Source organism: Psammomys obesus, unplaced genomic scaffold, assembly GCF_907164565.1.
Source record: "Psammomys obesus unplaced genomic scaffold, mPsaObe1.curated_primary_1811, whole genome shotgun sequence".
NCBI lineage: Eukaryota > Metazoa > Chordata > Mammalia > Rodentia > Muridae > Psammomys > Psammomys obesus.
Genome location: NW_026593982.1, coordinates 325,060 through 340,051, shown reverse-complemented (window position 1 = coordinate 340,051; position 14,992 = coordinate 325,060). Strand labels below are relative to the sequence as shown.

General features: G+C 42.0%; 1 protein-coding gene across 11 annotated transcripts in view; it reads left to right on the top strand.

The window, feature by feature from the left end:
• The window catches only part of Aak1 (AP2 associated kinase 1), a 151,697-nt gene that overhangs the window by 119,091 nt on the left and 17,614 nt on the right, over nucleotides 1-14,992 (top strand). For 4 of the 11 annotated variants that reach the window (XR_008721354.1, XM_055617668.1, XM_055617670.1 and 1 more), the window contains 3 exons: nucleotides 1,169-1,264; nucleotides 11,174-11,275; nucleotides 12,408-12,509. The exons of 2 other annotated variants lie outside the window; for them this stretch is intronic. Coding sequence is in view for 8 of the 9 variants with exons in the window: in XM_055617668.1 (XP_055473643.1) it covers nucleotides 1,169-1,264; nucleotides 11,174-11,275; nucleotides 12,408-12,509 (300 nt within the window). In the remaining variant the exon portion in view is untranslated. Of the gene's footprint in view, nucleotides 1-1,168; nucleotides 1,265-11,173; nucleotides 11,276-12,407; nucleotides 12,510-13,882; nucleotides 13,994-14,992 lie in introns of all 11 variants that reach the window. 5 more of the 11 variants (XM_055617676.1, XM_055617677.1, XM_055617675.1 and 2 more) reach the window with 3 other exon arrangements.

The following is a 14,992-nucleotide window of genomic DNA, read 5'->3' as shown; positions in this document are numbered from 1 at the left end:
GCGACCAAATGTAATACTTGCATTTGATCCCTCAAACCCACATGATGGAAGCAGAGAACCACCTCCTGCCAGTATCCTGACCTCCATAAGCAAATCAAAGTAAAAACAGTTCTTTAAGAAGAAGCACACCCACTTCACAGCTGCCACAGCAATCACAGGAAGGCTAGTGTGCAGCTCACTCTCCTTTTCAGTCAGTCCAGGGCCCAGAAATGAGCCACCCACATGGAGGCAGGGTCTCTTCACCTCAGTTACACAATCAAGATAATCCTTCAAAGACATATTTTGGCACCTCTCTTTCAGGTGATTCTAGATTACGGCAACTTGACAGTTAACCATAATCACTGCAGAGCTCTGGAGGACATCCCAAATCCATACTCCAGAAGGGTTCAAGGGGAAACCAAATAGTTCAGGTTACAGAGTTGTATGGCACGGGTGATGCTGTGCTGCCCTGACTGAAAGTGTGTTTGTGCAAAAGCTGGGTACAGGGCTCACACTCTGCCTGTAGCAACTTCCTGTGAGTCTGCACACTTTCCTGTTTTCTTTGTTTTTGTTTTTTGTTTGTTTGAGACACAGTATCACTGTGTGCATAGATTAGGCTGGCCTCAACTCTTGATCTCCCTGCCTCAGCTTCTAGAGAGCTAGGACTATAGTGTACATCACCATACTTTCAAATTTTAAAGAATAAAATAGAAATAAAAACGAGATTTTAATTAATAACCAAACTGAGTACTAAAATGAAATGTAAAGAATGTTAAAGTAGAAACCAAGAGGCCCAAGTTCTGATGCTTGTTTGTAAGCAGAGCACTGCCTAGTCCCTCAGTTTGGGTCTTTGTTTTCTTTGCTGAAAAACAAAACAAAACAAAACAAAAAAACAAAGATTGTACTAGAAATTTCCAGGGCTCTAAAGGTTGAAGCCCTGATATGCTATAAGAAATTTAGGTTTCTGGACCTCTACAGATTGCCAAGTGGAGCACGGGTAGCAGTAGTATCAGGTAAGAGCTGGAGGCCCTGTAGCCCCGCACAGCACTTTTGTTAGACATCGTGGTAGTAAGACTCAGTACCTGCAGAACATGTGGGGTGTTGAGGTCCACAGGAAAATCCATCAATATTTACTTAATAGCTTCTGCTTTTCTCGTTTTTCTCTCCTGATCTTTCCAACTAACTCCAGCTGAGAAAAGGAAGGGTGGGCAGGCTGTGGACTCTGGCATCCCACTCCTAAGCGTGTCTGATCCTTTCATTCCTCTTCAAGTACCTGATGCTCCAGGTAGGTACATAGAGTTAGCAGCCTGAGTCTTGTATCCCATGACCTTCAGGGCCTCTGGAGAGCTCTGCTTTAAGTTCTTGATGACAAGGACCCTAATCCCAAGTCCTAATAATTGGTTGCTGTTGCATATTTTAAGTTTCTTATAATATAGACAAACTTATTTTGGATACAAACTCTTCTAAGGAGAATAAAATCAGTTCAGGTTGTATCATGTGTGGCTCTCGAATCATATCAGTGTTTATTGTTTTTCACTCTGTTTAATAAAATTTTTGTTACTATGTTTGAGGGGTGGGGTAGAGAACAAGGTTTCATTGAGGCCAAGTTGATCTCTACCTTGATGTGTAGCCAAGGATGATCTTTGACTATTGATCCTCCTGCCTTTACCTCTCACATACCTAGATTACAAGCACTTACCACCCCATCTGGTTTGTTTTTTATTCTTCATTATATTTATGATATATTGGAGAGGCCTATGTATTAGAAAGACCATTAATCCAATATTATTGTAATATGGTAATAGAATCCATAAGCAGTGATAAAAAGAGTAGGTGTACTTAGTGACCAGGTGTGATGATAGAACTATGGGTGACCCATCTGGTTCCTATTTGCTGTCAGTATTTTATTACTTTATAATATAATAATACATAGTGAAGGTTGGCAGGAAATATGAGTCAGAAGACCAAGGGTTCTTTCCAGGTTCTGCCACTAGCTGAACCCTCTGGGCCAGTCTCCTCATCAGCGAATGAAGTGACTGTGGCAGCTCTATTATCTTTTCTGGTGTAGCCTAGTACTGATTCTTAGGAAGCAGCTAGAAAACAAAGCTGGTTATTTCCCAGTGGGATGACTTTTGAAATGATGTGTAAAAGCACTCATCCAGATTTGGTGGATGCTGAGGGCTGCTTCCTCTTCCCTGCCCCATATCTTTTTCGGGGACAAGGTTGTGGATGGTGTGTGGTGTCCTCTTGTGGAAAAGCTACTAAATACCACTCCTTAGAAGCATCTGGCAGTTGTGTTGCTTCATTTTCTCACAGTCCATACACCTTCCAAGTCTTGACCTTTGGCTGACAAAATCAGCTTAGTTTTTCTTTTCTCCTAGAGGTCAGTGATCTTTAATTGGCCCCCTTCAAGTTTGGGGGGGAGGGGCTGGAGAGATGGCTCTGTGGCTAAGTGCACTTGCTGCTTTTCCAGAGGACTTGCAGCACCCATGTCTGGCAGCTTACAACTACCTGTGATCCAGGGATCCAACATCCTCTTTTGGCCTCCTTGGGCACTCACACACATGTGGCATGTACTCACCCAGACACAGATAATAACTAGGATTTGAAGGAATTGACCATTTAATTCACATCTTTTTTTCTGGTGGAACAAACTAGGGTTCAGACACAGTTTTTGTTCTTCATTGACCCTTGCCTGCCTCGGGTAGTATGGGTAACAGTAGTTACCTGGCTTAGAACAATTCAGATGTATCTGAATTCACTGAAGAATGGTTCTGTAGAAGTTGGTTAATGAAAGGGATTGGTTGGATCTTGTTTCTCCTCTTTCAGTATTCCTGGCAATGCCCAAATGAATCCATTTTGAGCAGGTTAGAAAAATGTGTACTTTCCTTTTTTGCTTTGGTTGGCATGGCATGAAACAAGGGCAAAGGTTATAGAGACTTTCTCCTCCTGTTATACATTGGGATTTGCATTGTGGTTGCTTTGGAAATCTAGGGCCTGCAGAAGCTAGCTTTTTGCCCAGGACAGAAACTGAAGGTACTAGACAGTGACTACCCTCCACAGCTGCTACAGGGGCCTTTTAGGTTAGGATTGCAGAGCCAGGAACACATGATGGTAGTTGGGAAATTCCAAAGGTTTTGAAGACGCTTCTCTCCTCATTCTCCATACTTTTCATTCTGGAAGAGTTTTTGTGGTATATACTCTCATACCAAGTATCTTAGATAGAGTCTCTATTGCTGTGAAGAGTCACTATGACCATAGCAACTGTTAAAAAGGAAAACATTTAATTGGGACTGGCCTACAGTTCAGAGATTTAATCCATCATCATAGCAGGAAGCGTGGGAACATGCAGGCAGTCACGGTGCTGGAGAGGTAGCAGAGAGCTCTATATCCAGATCAGCACACAGCAGGAAGAGAGAGCTACACTGGGCCTGGCTTAAACATCTGAAATCTCAAAGCCCACATCCAGTGACAAACTTCCTTCAAAAAGGCCACACCTACTCCAACAAGGCCATACCTCTTAATAGCACCACTTGTATGGACCTATGGAGGTCATTTTCATTACAAACCACCACACCAAGTAAGCTATGATCTCTCTTGGTTTTTAATGCAAAGTCTATTCATATGAGACATTTTAATAGAGAATTTCAGGAATTTTTTTTTTTTTGATCTGTTTGGCCAACCTCATCTGCTAAAAATGTAGAAAGAATTCCTACTTCCTACGTCATTGAATACAAAGTCCAGACTTCTGTGACTAAAGCCCCAACTGATGTAGCCTTTAGCTTCTCCACTAACATTACTCACAACACTCTGGCTTTAAGTTGTATCTTTGTTTCCACAGGTTAAATTCATTTCCACCTCAGACCTTAGCACCTGCCAGTATTATATTAACACCTGGAAAGCTTCTCTGTCAGCTCTGTCCCTGTGCCTGAATTCATGTGCTGTCTTGTCAGAGAGCCCCACTGTGGTCTCAGGCACTCTCAGTCATACTTCCTGGCTTTTATCCTTGGGGCACTTGTTAGAATGTCTGGTTTGCTTTATTCATAATCTGTTTGTTTCAGCACTTTATTGTCAGTGACAGGGCCACTGTCTTGCATAGTGAGACTCTAAATATTTGCCACTCTGCAGATGCTCAGCTCCACCTGCCCTTCATGCCCTCCAGTGGCACACATCCAGTTATCTTCTTTATCACCTGATATGTGCAGTGAGCTTAGAGCTCGAGTTCAGCATCTGACACCTGAACAAACTGCTGGTGCCCACTGTTGTCCACAGCTGCTGTCTACTTTAGGCAGCAGGCAGACCAGGGGGTGTGTTTGCTTATCTTCTTCAGTCAGTGGTCTCTGTGGTACGTCTTGGTGGATAGAAGCCATGCCTTTGAATGACTTTCTTTCTAAAAGGTTTCAACATGAGTCTGTAATGATCTGAGTGGTGGGTGGTAATGATGTCAAGTCAGGTCCTTACCTGTGAGCCATCAAGTGAGACCTTCCTCTTCTATGCCAAGTCCCCAAGTCATAGGCATTGCTTTTGTTCTTGGGTTTTGTGACTTGAGATCAGTAAAACCTCTGGCTGGAGAAGTCAGTGAGTGAGGTATAGAAGTGGATTTGAGCTTGGAAAGCCTGGTGTATCACCATGTTGCACTAGGTGACTGATCTGATCACTTGAACTCAGTGTTCTCATCTGGAAGCTTGGCATAGTAACAGGAAGGAGGGTTTATGGAAACTATTTGGAATTGCTGTGTGACTTTAGCTTACTATAAAGATGGGAAATGCTATTCCATCCTCAGGTCTAGGTCTGTATTCCCAACTGTGTGAGCCTAGTAATGAAGTCATATTTTTCTCTTTCTCACTTGCTTTTGTAACCTTTAACCTTCATTCAACTGAGAGCCACTGAAATAGATTTCCTGGTTATGGATTATCATGCTGTGGATGAAAGGGTATTGGAGAATTTTGTTTTGCTTATTGTAGGACTTTTTTTTTTTTTTTTAATTTTCCAAAGCACCATAAAACAAATTTTAGGAAGTCTGGAATATTGAAGAGTCATAGTCATCTGTGAAGTCAACCCTGCTGTCACGTGGCTAGTGAGTATGACAGTGCCTCACTGATGTGTGGTACCACTGGCCAGCATTCTGCCGTCTGTTAGGGAATGTCTAAGTGCAGATGCTTCCAATAATAATGTGTAATAGACATTTTTTTCCTGAAAATAGTTAAACAGATTTTTTAATTAGTTTTTTCATCATTTTAATTTTATATTTAGGTAAGTTTTCTGGTTTTTTAGTGTACAGTTCAGTGACATTAAGTACACTTACATTTTCTGGCCATCCCCTCACATTCCTTTTCCACTTGAAAGACTAAGAGTCTGTGCCCGCTGAGCAGTGATTTATACCCTGCAGCACAGCACACTACTTTCTAGATTGGACTATTCCAGGAACCCCATACAAGGAGCATCCTATAATATTTGAACCTTTGTGGCTTACCTGTTTCACTTTGCACAATCACAGTTCAACTGTGTTGTCTATGTGAGAATTTCATTTGTTTTTATGCATAAATTAAGATTTTTAAAATTATCCATTGTGTGGAGGAGCATGTACTGCTTGTCCAGTTTTCCTTTGATAGACACTTGTGCTGTGAACATATTTCAGGTATCTCTTTGTGGCTGTACTTTTTTTTTCTGCCAGGGCATATGATAAGTCTGTTTTTTTAAGTTTTGAGAAACTGTCACACTGGTTTTCAAAGAGACTATGACATTCCTTTTATATATGTCCCTGAAGTACACAAGGGCGTGGATAAACAATTCTGATAGTACCTCTTCAACTCTGAGCTCTTGATAGCAGAGATCTGCAAGACTAGAGGAGCACACGTCAGCTGCCCCACAAGTGCTACTTCATACAGTTGGAGGGCTTCTGAAAGTCCCTCTTGGTTGTATGGCCCTCCATCATCTCTTGAAAAGACAGGCAAGAGGAGCTGGGTGTCAGAATGGGCAGTCCTCTCCCCTTTTGGCCTGACCTCTTCCTCATTTCCAGTTCCTGCCTTGTGATAATTGAAAAGCTCAAGATCATTCTTTGCAAGTGTCTTATTTTAGAGACTGTGTTCCTACAGTTGTAGTTCTCTCATGTGCAGCGAGAACGGGGCATGCTGCTTGCTTTGATTCTAACTTGAAGATTCTGCAAGCAGTTTCCTGTCTGTTGTCTCAGGAACTATTTAGAGTGACTAGACCTAATTTTCTATTTTTATATTAGTTCCAGTTTTTTGAGACAGATTTTCTGTAACCCTCACTGGCCTTGACTTTTTCATCCTCTTGCCTCTACTTACCAAGTGCTGGGCCTTTACCCACTGGCTCTATAGGCCTGGCTCTATTTTTAGTAGTAATCATACTTATCTATTGTGGTCAGCATGACATTCCAATTCATTTATACAGTGTGTAATGATTGCATCAGGATAATTGATATTTCTTTCACTCTATGGAGTGACTAAAATTTTAAAACAGCATTTTCCATTGTAAGTTTTGTAGAGCTTATTTACCCCATGTGTGACAAGTAACACATTTTAAAAGCCAAAAGCTGTATGTATTAATTGTTTGCCTGTTGTTGTGATGAAATGTCATGACTGAGGCAACGTGCAGAAGAAAGAGCGTGTGGTTGCAGAGGGTCAGCCCATCGCCATGAAGGCAGGGAAGCAGGTCAGCCCATCGCCATGAAGACTGGCAGCCATAGTAACTAGATCTGCAAGTGGAAGCTGGAGTCATTTCAAACCACACCTGGGAAGCAGAGAGAATGAACTCAAAGTGGCAAGAGTCTTTTGAAGCCTCTCCTAAGCATGCCCACACAGCTACCAGCTGGGCCCAACTATGCAAATGCCGGAGACAGCTCATTCAAGCCACTGCACTAAGGCAGCCATGTCGTTTGGGTTTTAACTGAGATTCATAACAAACTGTTCTCTGAGCACGTTTGTTAGATCTGTGTGTCCTGATCTTTGGGTTCGTGTTGCAATAGTCACAATCTGTTTGATACAGAGTCTTCCATGTAGCCCGTCTGGCCTGGAGTTCTTCAAATCCACACTGGCCTTAAACCTATAGTATCCCTACCTGTGCCTCGGCAAGTGCGCTTCTTTAGATTTTTAAAAAGGAAAGGATCACAATTCATAGAATATCCCAGCCTCATGTCAGACAGCCATTTTGGTTATGTAACTTGTACTTGTTTGTGAAGTGTTTATTACCTTCTTGTGTTGGGAGGGCACGTGTCGCCTGAGTGAGGACCCCTCCTCCTGGTGAGGGTCTTGGGAAGTGCAGTGGCCTTCTGTACATAGCATCACCTTGTACAGAAGGTGGTCTCACATCTGCTTTTCCTCTTGCTGTTACTGTAACCCTCCTGACCCCACATTCCTAACATCCTAGTATTCCCATTCAGCAGTGACCATGCGAATTCTCTGTGTGAATAACCTGCGTTTTCAGGTTTGGTCAGATAACAAGCCTCCCAAAAATTAGCCATATGTCCCATCCTACCCTTTTCTGTTTCATCAAAAAATCCAAATACACACCTTTTGTTTGTTTGGTTGGTTTTTTTTGTTTTGTTTTGTTTATGTTTTTGTTTTTTAGATAAGGTTTCTCTGTGTAGCTTTGGCTGTCATAGAACAACTTGCTCTGTAGACCAGGCTGGCCTTGAACTCAAGATCTGTCTCCCTCTGCTTCCTGAGTGCTGGGATCAAAGGCACGCGCCAGCACTAACCCTGTATTTTTTTAACTTCAAATATGCTTTCTGGAGTTTGAGTGGGGGTTGACAGCACATATGCCATGGTGCTTAAGTGAAGGTCAGAGAACAACTTAAGGAGTCAGTTCTCTCCTTCCACCATGTGGCTTGTCATCACCAGAAGGCAGGTGCCTTTACCCCCTGAGCCTTCTTACTGGCCCAAATGACATTTTTTTTAAAATGGAAGGGTTTTTGTTTTTTTTTTTTTTTCAGGGAGGGGAGGGGGAAGTAGGTATAAACCCTAACTAGTGTTTAGAAAAGAAATGCAAATTTTTTTCTGAAAAAAAAAAACAAACCTGTTTTAACCAGTATTATATTTTCAATATTACTTTCTAAAATAAGATGCTTTGAACAGTACAAGAATGATGATGGTGCCTTTGATCTTTGTTAGTTTTCTGTGTTTTTCACATCCCGTGCTTTCAAGACGTTCATGTCTCATTCTCTAATCAGGTTTGAACAAGAAATGTAATACATTGTCATGTAATTCAGAGATATCTGTGTTCTTCCTTCCCTAAAACATAGATCTACTTGACATTTTTTAAAGGCTTTTTTTTCTGCCATGTAGTCATCATCTTGATGTACCTCTGAAGTGGATTCTTCTGCTTGAATGGAGCAGGGTTAGCACCTCAATCATGGTGTCTGAAGTTGATTCCTGTTTGTAGTCAATGTCTGTCTGTTTATTGCTTCCGTCAATTTCCAACAGCCTAGAACACTGTGAATCCAATAAAATGTTTTATGTGTGTACTTGAACTTTAAGCAGTTTCCTTTTTCTCAAACAAACATTTTAATTTTAGTTTCTCTGAGTAAGTCTGAGTTTATGTGGCCTTAATCTTCCTGTAATAGATATGTAGACTCTAAATTCCCTTCTTCCTGTGACCTGTTACTTGGTTTCAGGTTAATGTTCCACCTTTAGTAGGTTGAAGATAAATAGAGGGCTATTGGTGTCTCAGGGCTAAAGGAGTAGCTAAAGTTGTCTTGATGTGTGTATATTGTCATACTTTAAGTTATCCAGGGTGGCAAATGTGGATTCTGACATCTTTTTATTTCTCTGCTCCATATGTTAGCAGTAACCCATTTTCAGGCTTAAATGAATCTCCTGAAATAAAGCTGTAACCAGAATATTAGGCCAGAGGTCTGATGAGGATGGGTAGTGGAGGGTGTCCCCAAGAAATTAGGTCCTGCCACTCACCCCTAAAAAGACAAACAAAAGTAGTAGTGAAAGGCAGGAAGGGATTTTAGTGACTGGGGCCTTTCTGGGAGGTGAAGGTTGAATTTCGCAGCCCAGCTTCAAGACATTGATGTGAACCTTAGGTTCAGGCAGGAAACAGTAGAGTGGGGTAAGAATGTGTCTAGCTAAAGTTTGGCCAGGCTGCAGTCAGGCTGCTCACTGTCTATAGTACCTGGGGGGCAATCTGGTACCCATGAAATGATTTGGGGAGAGGGAGAGCCTCAGTTATGGGGTAACTGCTCCCATTTAGGAGTGATCTCAGCATGGGGTGATCTGTTTCTGGAATCCACAGGAACTACAGGTTCAGGACAATGGATGGAGAATTCTAGAGGTTTTTTCAGGGATTTGAACAGGACTTTGAAAAAGTTGACGTTAAAACACCTTAGCTACTGTTATGTCTTTGTAGCTCTGAAGTAGGATGAGGTAGGTTAGGTAAATTGAAGAAATTTAGGGCTAATCAGCCTTGTCTCACTAATTTTAGATGGACACTCATTCAGTGATTAGTAGTAGCTTGTGTTCAGAGCTGAGAAGACTCTGACCCAAAATAAAATAGAAGCAAAATGAAAGCAAAGATGCTGGGCTTTTAAATATTCAAGTGAAGAGTTTCCAAATACTTGTTCCATAACCACAGATAAGTCAGAGTTCCTGCGTGTTTGAGGTGCACAGTGGGCAGGCAGCAGCAAAGTGTGGAAGGTGTCTCACCCGAGGCTAAATTGGTTTGGTTTTGTTGATAAAGTATAAGCTGTTTCTAAGTGAAAATTTAAATAAAAATAGGTTGAAAAGTAAGTCCAGTAAGGGCAGTGAATACATACCTGTGTAAATATAGCAGAGGAGTAATAGAAAAGCCAAACATGTCTGTCACCTGGAAACTGGGTCAACATTGGCACATCCACACTGTGAAACAAGTGGTAGGCTGCAACATAGAAGACTCAAGTTTTGTGCTAAGGAAAGGAATTCCACAGATCTCTGTGAGTTTGAGGCCAGCCTGGTCTACAAAGTGAGTCAGGATAGCCAAGTCTACACAGAGAAATCCTGTCTTGAAAAACCAAGAGAGGGAGAGAGGGAATTCCAACTGAGTGAGGTTGCATGGTTCTATTTTCAGATCAGAAAATCAACTAAACAATAACAACAACAATAAAAATAAAATAAAATGGAAATCTGAAACTTAGAAATTAGCTCACTTGAGAGAGTGCCTGCTTAGCATGTTCAAGGTTCTGGGTTCAGTGTTCATTGACATATAATGCCTATAATCCCAGTACTAACAAGGTAGAGGCAGGAGGATTAGAAGTTCAGTGTCATGATTGGCTACATAGGGAGTTTAAGGCCAGCCTAGGTTATATGTGACTGTGTATTTTTAAGAGGAAGGGGGCAGGGTTGGGAATCTAGACAAAAAGCAGGCTTATTGTTGCCAGTGCGTGTGCTGAAAAGAAAGCATTTACTGTAGGTGGTACAGGCATTTGAAAGTGTTAGAAATAGTCTATATTATTTAGTGCTGAGTACATGAGTGTATACGTTGTCAACATTCACCAAGTTGCACACATTTAAAACTGGTGATGGTAGCAGGGCGTGGCATTATGCCCATAATCCCTGCACTCGGGGAGGCAGAGGCAGGTGAATCTCTGTGAGTTCTTGGCCAGCCTGGTCTACAAAGACAGCCAAGGCTACACAGAGAAACCCTGTCTTGAAAACCAAAATAATAATAATAATAATAATAATAATAATAATAATAATAAAATTGGTGGTGGTTATTATATAAGTTATTCTTCAAATAAAAACAAGGGATAAGCAGACCCAATGATCTCACCTTTTGTGAACTTTGAGTTCCGCTTCACCTGGGAAATAGCTTTTAAACCTCATTTTGGAAAGTTCTGGGGGCATAATTTTTAAAATTACATTTATTGGTTTACTTATTTTGTGTTGTATGTATGAGTGTATATGTGGAAGTCAGAGGATCTCTTGTAGGAATTTGTTCTCTCCTTCCACTGGGTAGGTCCCTGGAATTGAACTCAGTGTTTCATGAGTGGTGGGAGACACCTTTACCCACTGAACCAACTTGCTGGCTCTGGAAAAGGATATTGTTAACAAGATAATAATGGTCTTTGTTTTCACGGTGAATCTTTAAAGTGAGGACCCCTAAGCTGTGTGTTCATGGAAAGCAGTAAGTGATCCACTTGCTTTGTGATTTCATTGCATTTTGCCTTTTCTTTACCTCTCTCCCAACCTAGAAAAACTAATCGAGGGACTCAAATCTCCTGATACTTCTCTTCTGCTCCCTGATCTCTTGCCTATGACAGATCCTTTCGGCAGCACTTCCGATGCTGTGATTGGTAAAATCACTGTCTGTTTCTTCATTCATGCCTGTGATGGGGGGTGGGGTGAGGTAAGCTCTGGCATGGGGATGGGGTAGAGGGCAGAAGTGCCCTGAGACCTCTGTAGCTCCGTTCATGGTGGGAATCCAGCAGGCAAGGCTGTTACTCTGCTCCTGGTATTCTAAATGAAACGGCTTTTTTGGCTTTCCATGTCACAACCTGTAACTCTGGTGTTTAGTGATGTTCTGTGATTTCTTCAGTAAATTTGTTATGAATAAGGATGAATGTGCAAAAAGAAAACCTCGTGAAACAGGTGGTTTCTAACTGGTCCTAGGAACATCACTGAACTTAATAGACTTGAGCTTATTCTTCCTTAGAAGGTCAATGCATGTAACAAATACCAGGAAGTCTGCCTGGTGGTCCAGGGCAGGGTCTTGATGTACTTACTTAGGTATACTTTTTATACTGTGTAAGCGAAGTTGTCTGAACTCTTGGAGGGTTCAGTCATTAGACTTTAGACAAGAAGTGCTAGCACTCAGGAACGCTATCACCTCACAGAAAGATAGCCCTCCAACTGTGAGACATCATGATGTGCAGAGCCCCCCCCCCCCCGCCACATCAAGGGTAGGTGGGGGCCAATTTGAGGATTGTGTGTTAGATTGGAGGATGTTTACCCCACGTCTGTTCCATTAAGGTGGGGAGAGAATTGCCCAAACTAATGATGAATGAACTGTTTTGATCATTGTTGGCTTTTTGAATTAGGGCATCACCATGCATAGCCAGGCTGGCCTCAAATTCATAGCAATCCTCCTGTCTCAGCCTCTCTAGTTGTTGGATTACAGATATGAGCCACTCTTACCTGTCTTGAAGCCAATCTTTTCTGAGCTGGAAGGATTTGTTGCTTTAAATTAGCTTGTATCCCACACTTACTTGTAGAAGCTGGTGATCAGTGTATCTTCCCAATGGTTAGCCTTGAATGTGCATGCTCAATCATTGAAGCCCAGGCAGCAGCAGAAATAAGGTCATAGGCTATGCTTTGTAGCTTGCCTGAGATCTGTGGAAGCAAGCCTTCACAGGTTTTCCTGAGCAGCCTCTGACTTCTTCCTTCTCTTATCCTCTCCTTTCTACTGTTAATGCCCTGGTACAAAAGAAAAGGCCGATGTTGCTGTTGACAGTCTCATACCTGGACTGGAGCCTCCTGTTGCCCAGCGCCTCCCATCTCAGACGGAGTCTGTGACCTCGAACCGCACAGGTCAGTCATGGTCCATGTAGCGGCAGAATTGGTCAGATCAGGAGCCTCAGAGTAGGGCTTCCTACCAGTGGCAGATGAGCCTCGGTTTTCCTTTTTTTTTTTTTTTTTTTTTTTTTTGCGTTTTGGTTGGCTTTACAACGGATGCTGTGAATTGTTCTTAAAGTCTGGCTTCTAAATGTTAAGTGTGTCCTTGTGCTAAAGAACTGAGTACTTTTTGGAGCCGTGTTTTTCTTAAGTGTGACTCCTTGGCTTGCCCTGATTATAGAATTTTGTTATTCGGTGTTCTTTTCCCAGGGCTGGGAATATAGCTCAGTGACAGAATGCATGAAGTCCTAGGTGCAGTCAATCCCCAATATTAGAAGGAAATAAAAGATTCTCTTCACGGTGGCAGGTTCCCTCTGCCTCCTTAACAGAAGTCTGCTCGGGTAAATGGCTGCCTTAACCCTTCCAGCTGCTAAGCAGACATGGCCTCCACCACGCCCTACACAGTCCTACTGATATCTGGATCTATGGAGCTCCTGCCTGTTGATAATTCTTTTCCAGATCAGGGCTTCATCATTTAGAGATGATTTGCCATTAAACTTGTAGGAAAAATTGAAATTGTCCTTGGATCCAGTATTGCTCTCGCCCTGATTTGAAAATTTCAGTCTTGTACAAGCCTTAGCTTCATACAAACAAAGCTGCCTGGATCCATCTTAGTGAGAGTCCTAATTATCTGATAAGGTTGTCTGGTTTGTGGGCCTTAGGTGTGTAATAAACTAATAAACTAATAAAACCAAAGGCACAGGTTCCTCTTGGTTTTCCTCACCTGGATGTTTTCTCCCAGGAAACTCTGCTTGCTCAAGTGCTTCATCGCTGAAATTTACTTTCCCCAATTCTTTACATGAAAGAATAACATTGTTCAAAGGAGAACTCAAATTTAAAGAATAATTGTAATAGATATTTTGAATAGGAACCAGGGAGGGTCAGGAAGCTTTCTTCCTGAACAATTTTAGCTCTTCAATAAGTAGTAACTTTCTTCCTGAGTGGGGAGAAGTTAAGTGAAACTAGTTACAAAGCCCTTCTTCCAAATTGTGTTTGCTGAGAACTGGGTCGTTAAGTTTAACATTAACATTTCAATCACAGATGTTTAACCAGCAGTTTCTGAGCTAAGAATCTTATGTTTATTGTTTCTGCCAAGTAGAATCCAGGATACATGTTTTGTGGTTGGAAGTTCAGAGAGCTTAATGTGTTTCTTTTGATTTTCCTTCTGCGCCTTGGCTTGTATATATGGCCTGTAAATGCAATCATTTAAAAGTCAAGATATAACCTCACAATATTGTTGTATGCTGTTTAATGCCATCGTTGCCTGGGATGCTGGCGACTGGACTCAGACTCTCTCACTGGGGAAGACTCTCTGCTTGACTGTTCTCTGCTTTCTAACCCCACTGCTGACCTTCTGGAAGAGTTTTCCCCCATAGCACGCTCTGCTCCCACTCACAGAGGTAAAGTCTTTTCTTCTTGGACCCACGTGTCTCCCTGAGCAGAAGAGCTGAACAGCTCCTGGGTGGTTCTCCTTATCAAAAGTCTTTGTTAGTAAAGTGTTCAAACTGTCCATTTCTATGGAAAATATGGGTTTGTGTTCTTAGACACTGTTACAGTTCTTCTCAGAGTAGTTAATAAACCCCAGCAACTACAGATAGGTGCAGGATTCAGTCTTTGACAAGAACTGGGAAACAGATATTCCGTGCTACTTTTGGAAGCCTCATGCCTTGAGGGCCAACCACATACACAGGTGAGCCAGCTGACTGATTGGCCTTAGAAAGTGAAGTTGTAGCCAGGATGTGGTGGGCATATGTCTTTAATCCCAGCACGTGGGAGGCAGGGGCAGGTGGATCTCTGTGAGTTTGAGGGCAGACTAGTCTACAGAGCTGGTAGTTCCAGGAGAGCCAAGGCTACACAGAGAACAAAACAAAGTCAAGTCATTTCATCAAATCTGATTCAAGGTTTTTGAGTGTCAAAACACATTCCTCAAAATTGACCTTGTGAAAATTTTGCTATTACATCACCTTTGAGTCATAATTGGGGGTTGGGGATTTAGCTCAGTGGTAGAACGCTTGCCTAGCAGCGCAAGGCCCTGGGTTCAGGCCTCTGCTCTGGAAAAAATAAAAAGAAAAAGAAAAAAATGTGTCATAATTGAATACTGGGTTTCTCCCTCTAACCTGCCATTTTCACTTCTTAGATTTGGCTTTGGTTTGAGATTTTGCAAGCTGACTAGCTTGGGTTGGGTTCTGGGGTCAGTCATGATGATAGATTGCTTGCACACAGTAAGCTTATTTCTGTTTGAAAAGTATTAGAAAATGAACAAGTTAAGCCCTTTTCAAAGGAAGTTCAAGAAGGAAGCCTCCAGAGATAACTAAAAACAATGAGCTCATAGGTCACAGTGATAATAGCTGGTTTTGGTTTACAGCTGGCACAGTGTAGACACTGATGACTGGCAGGGA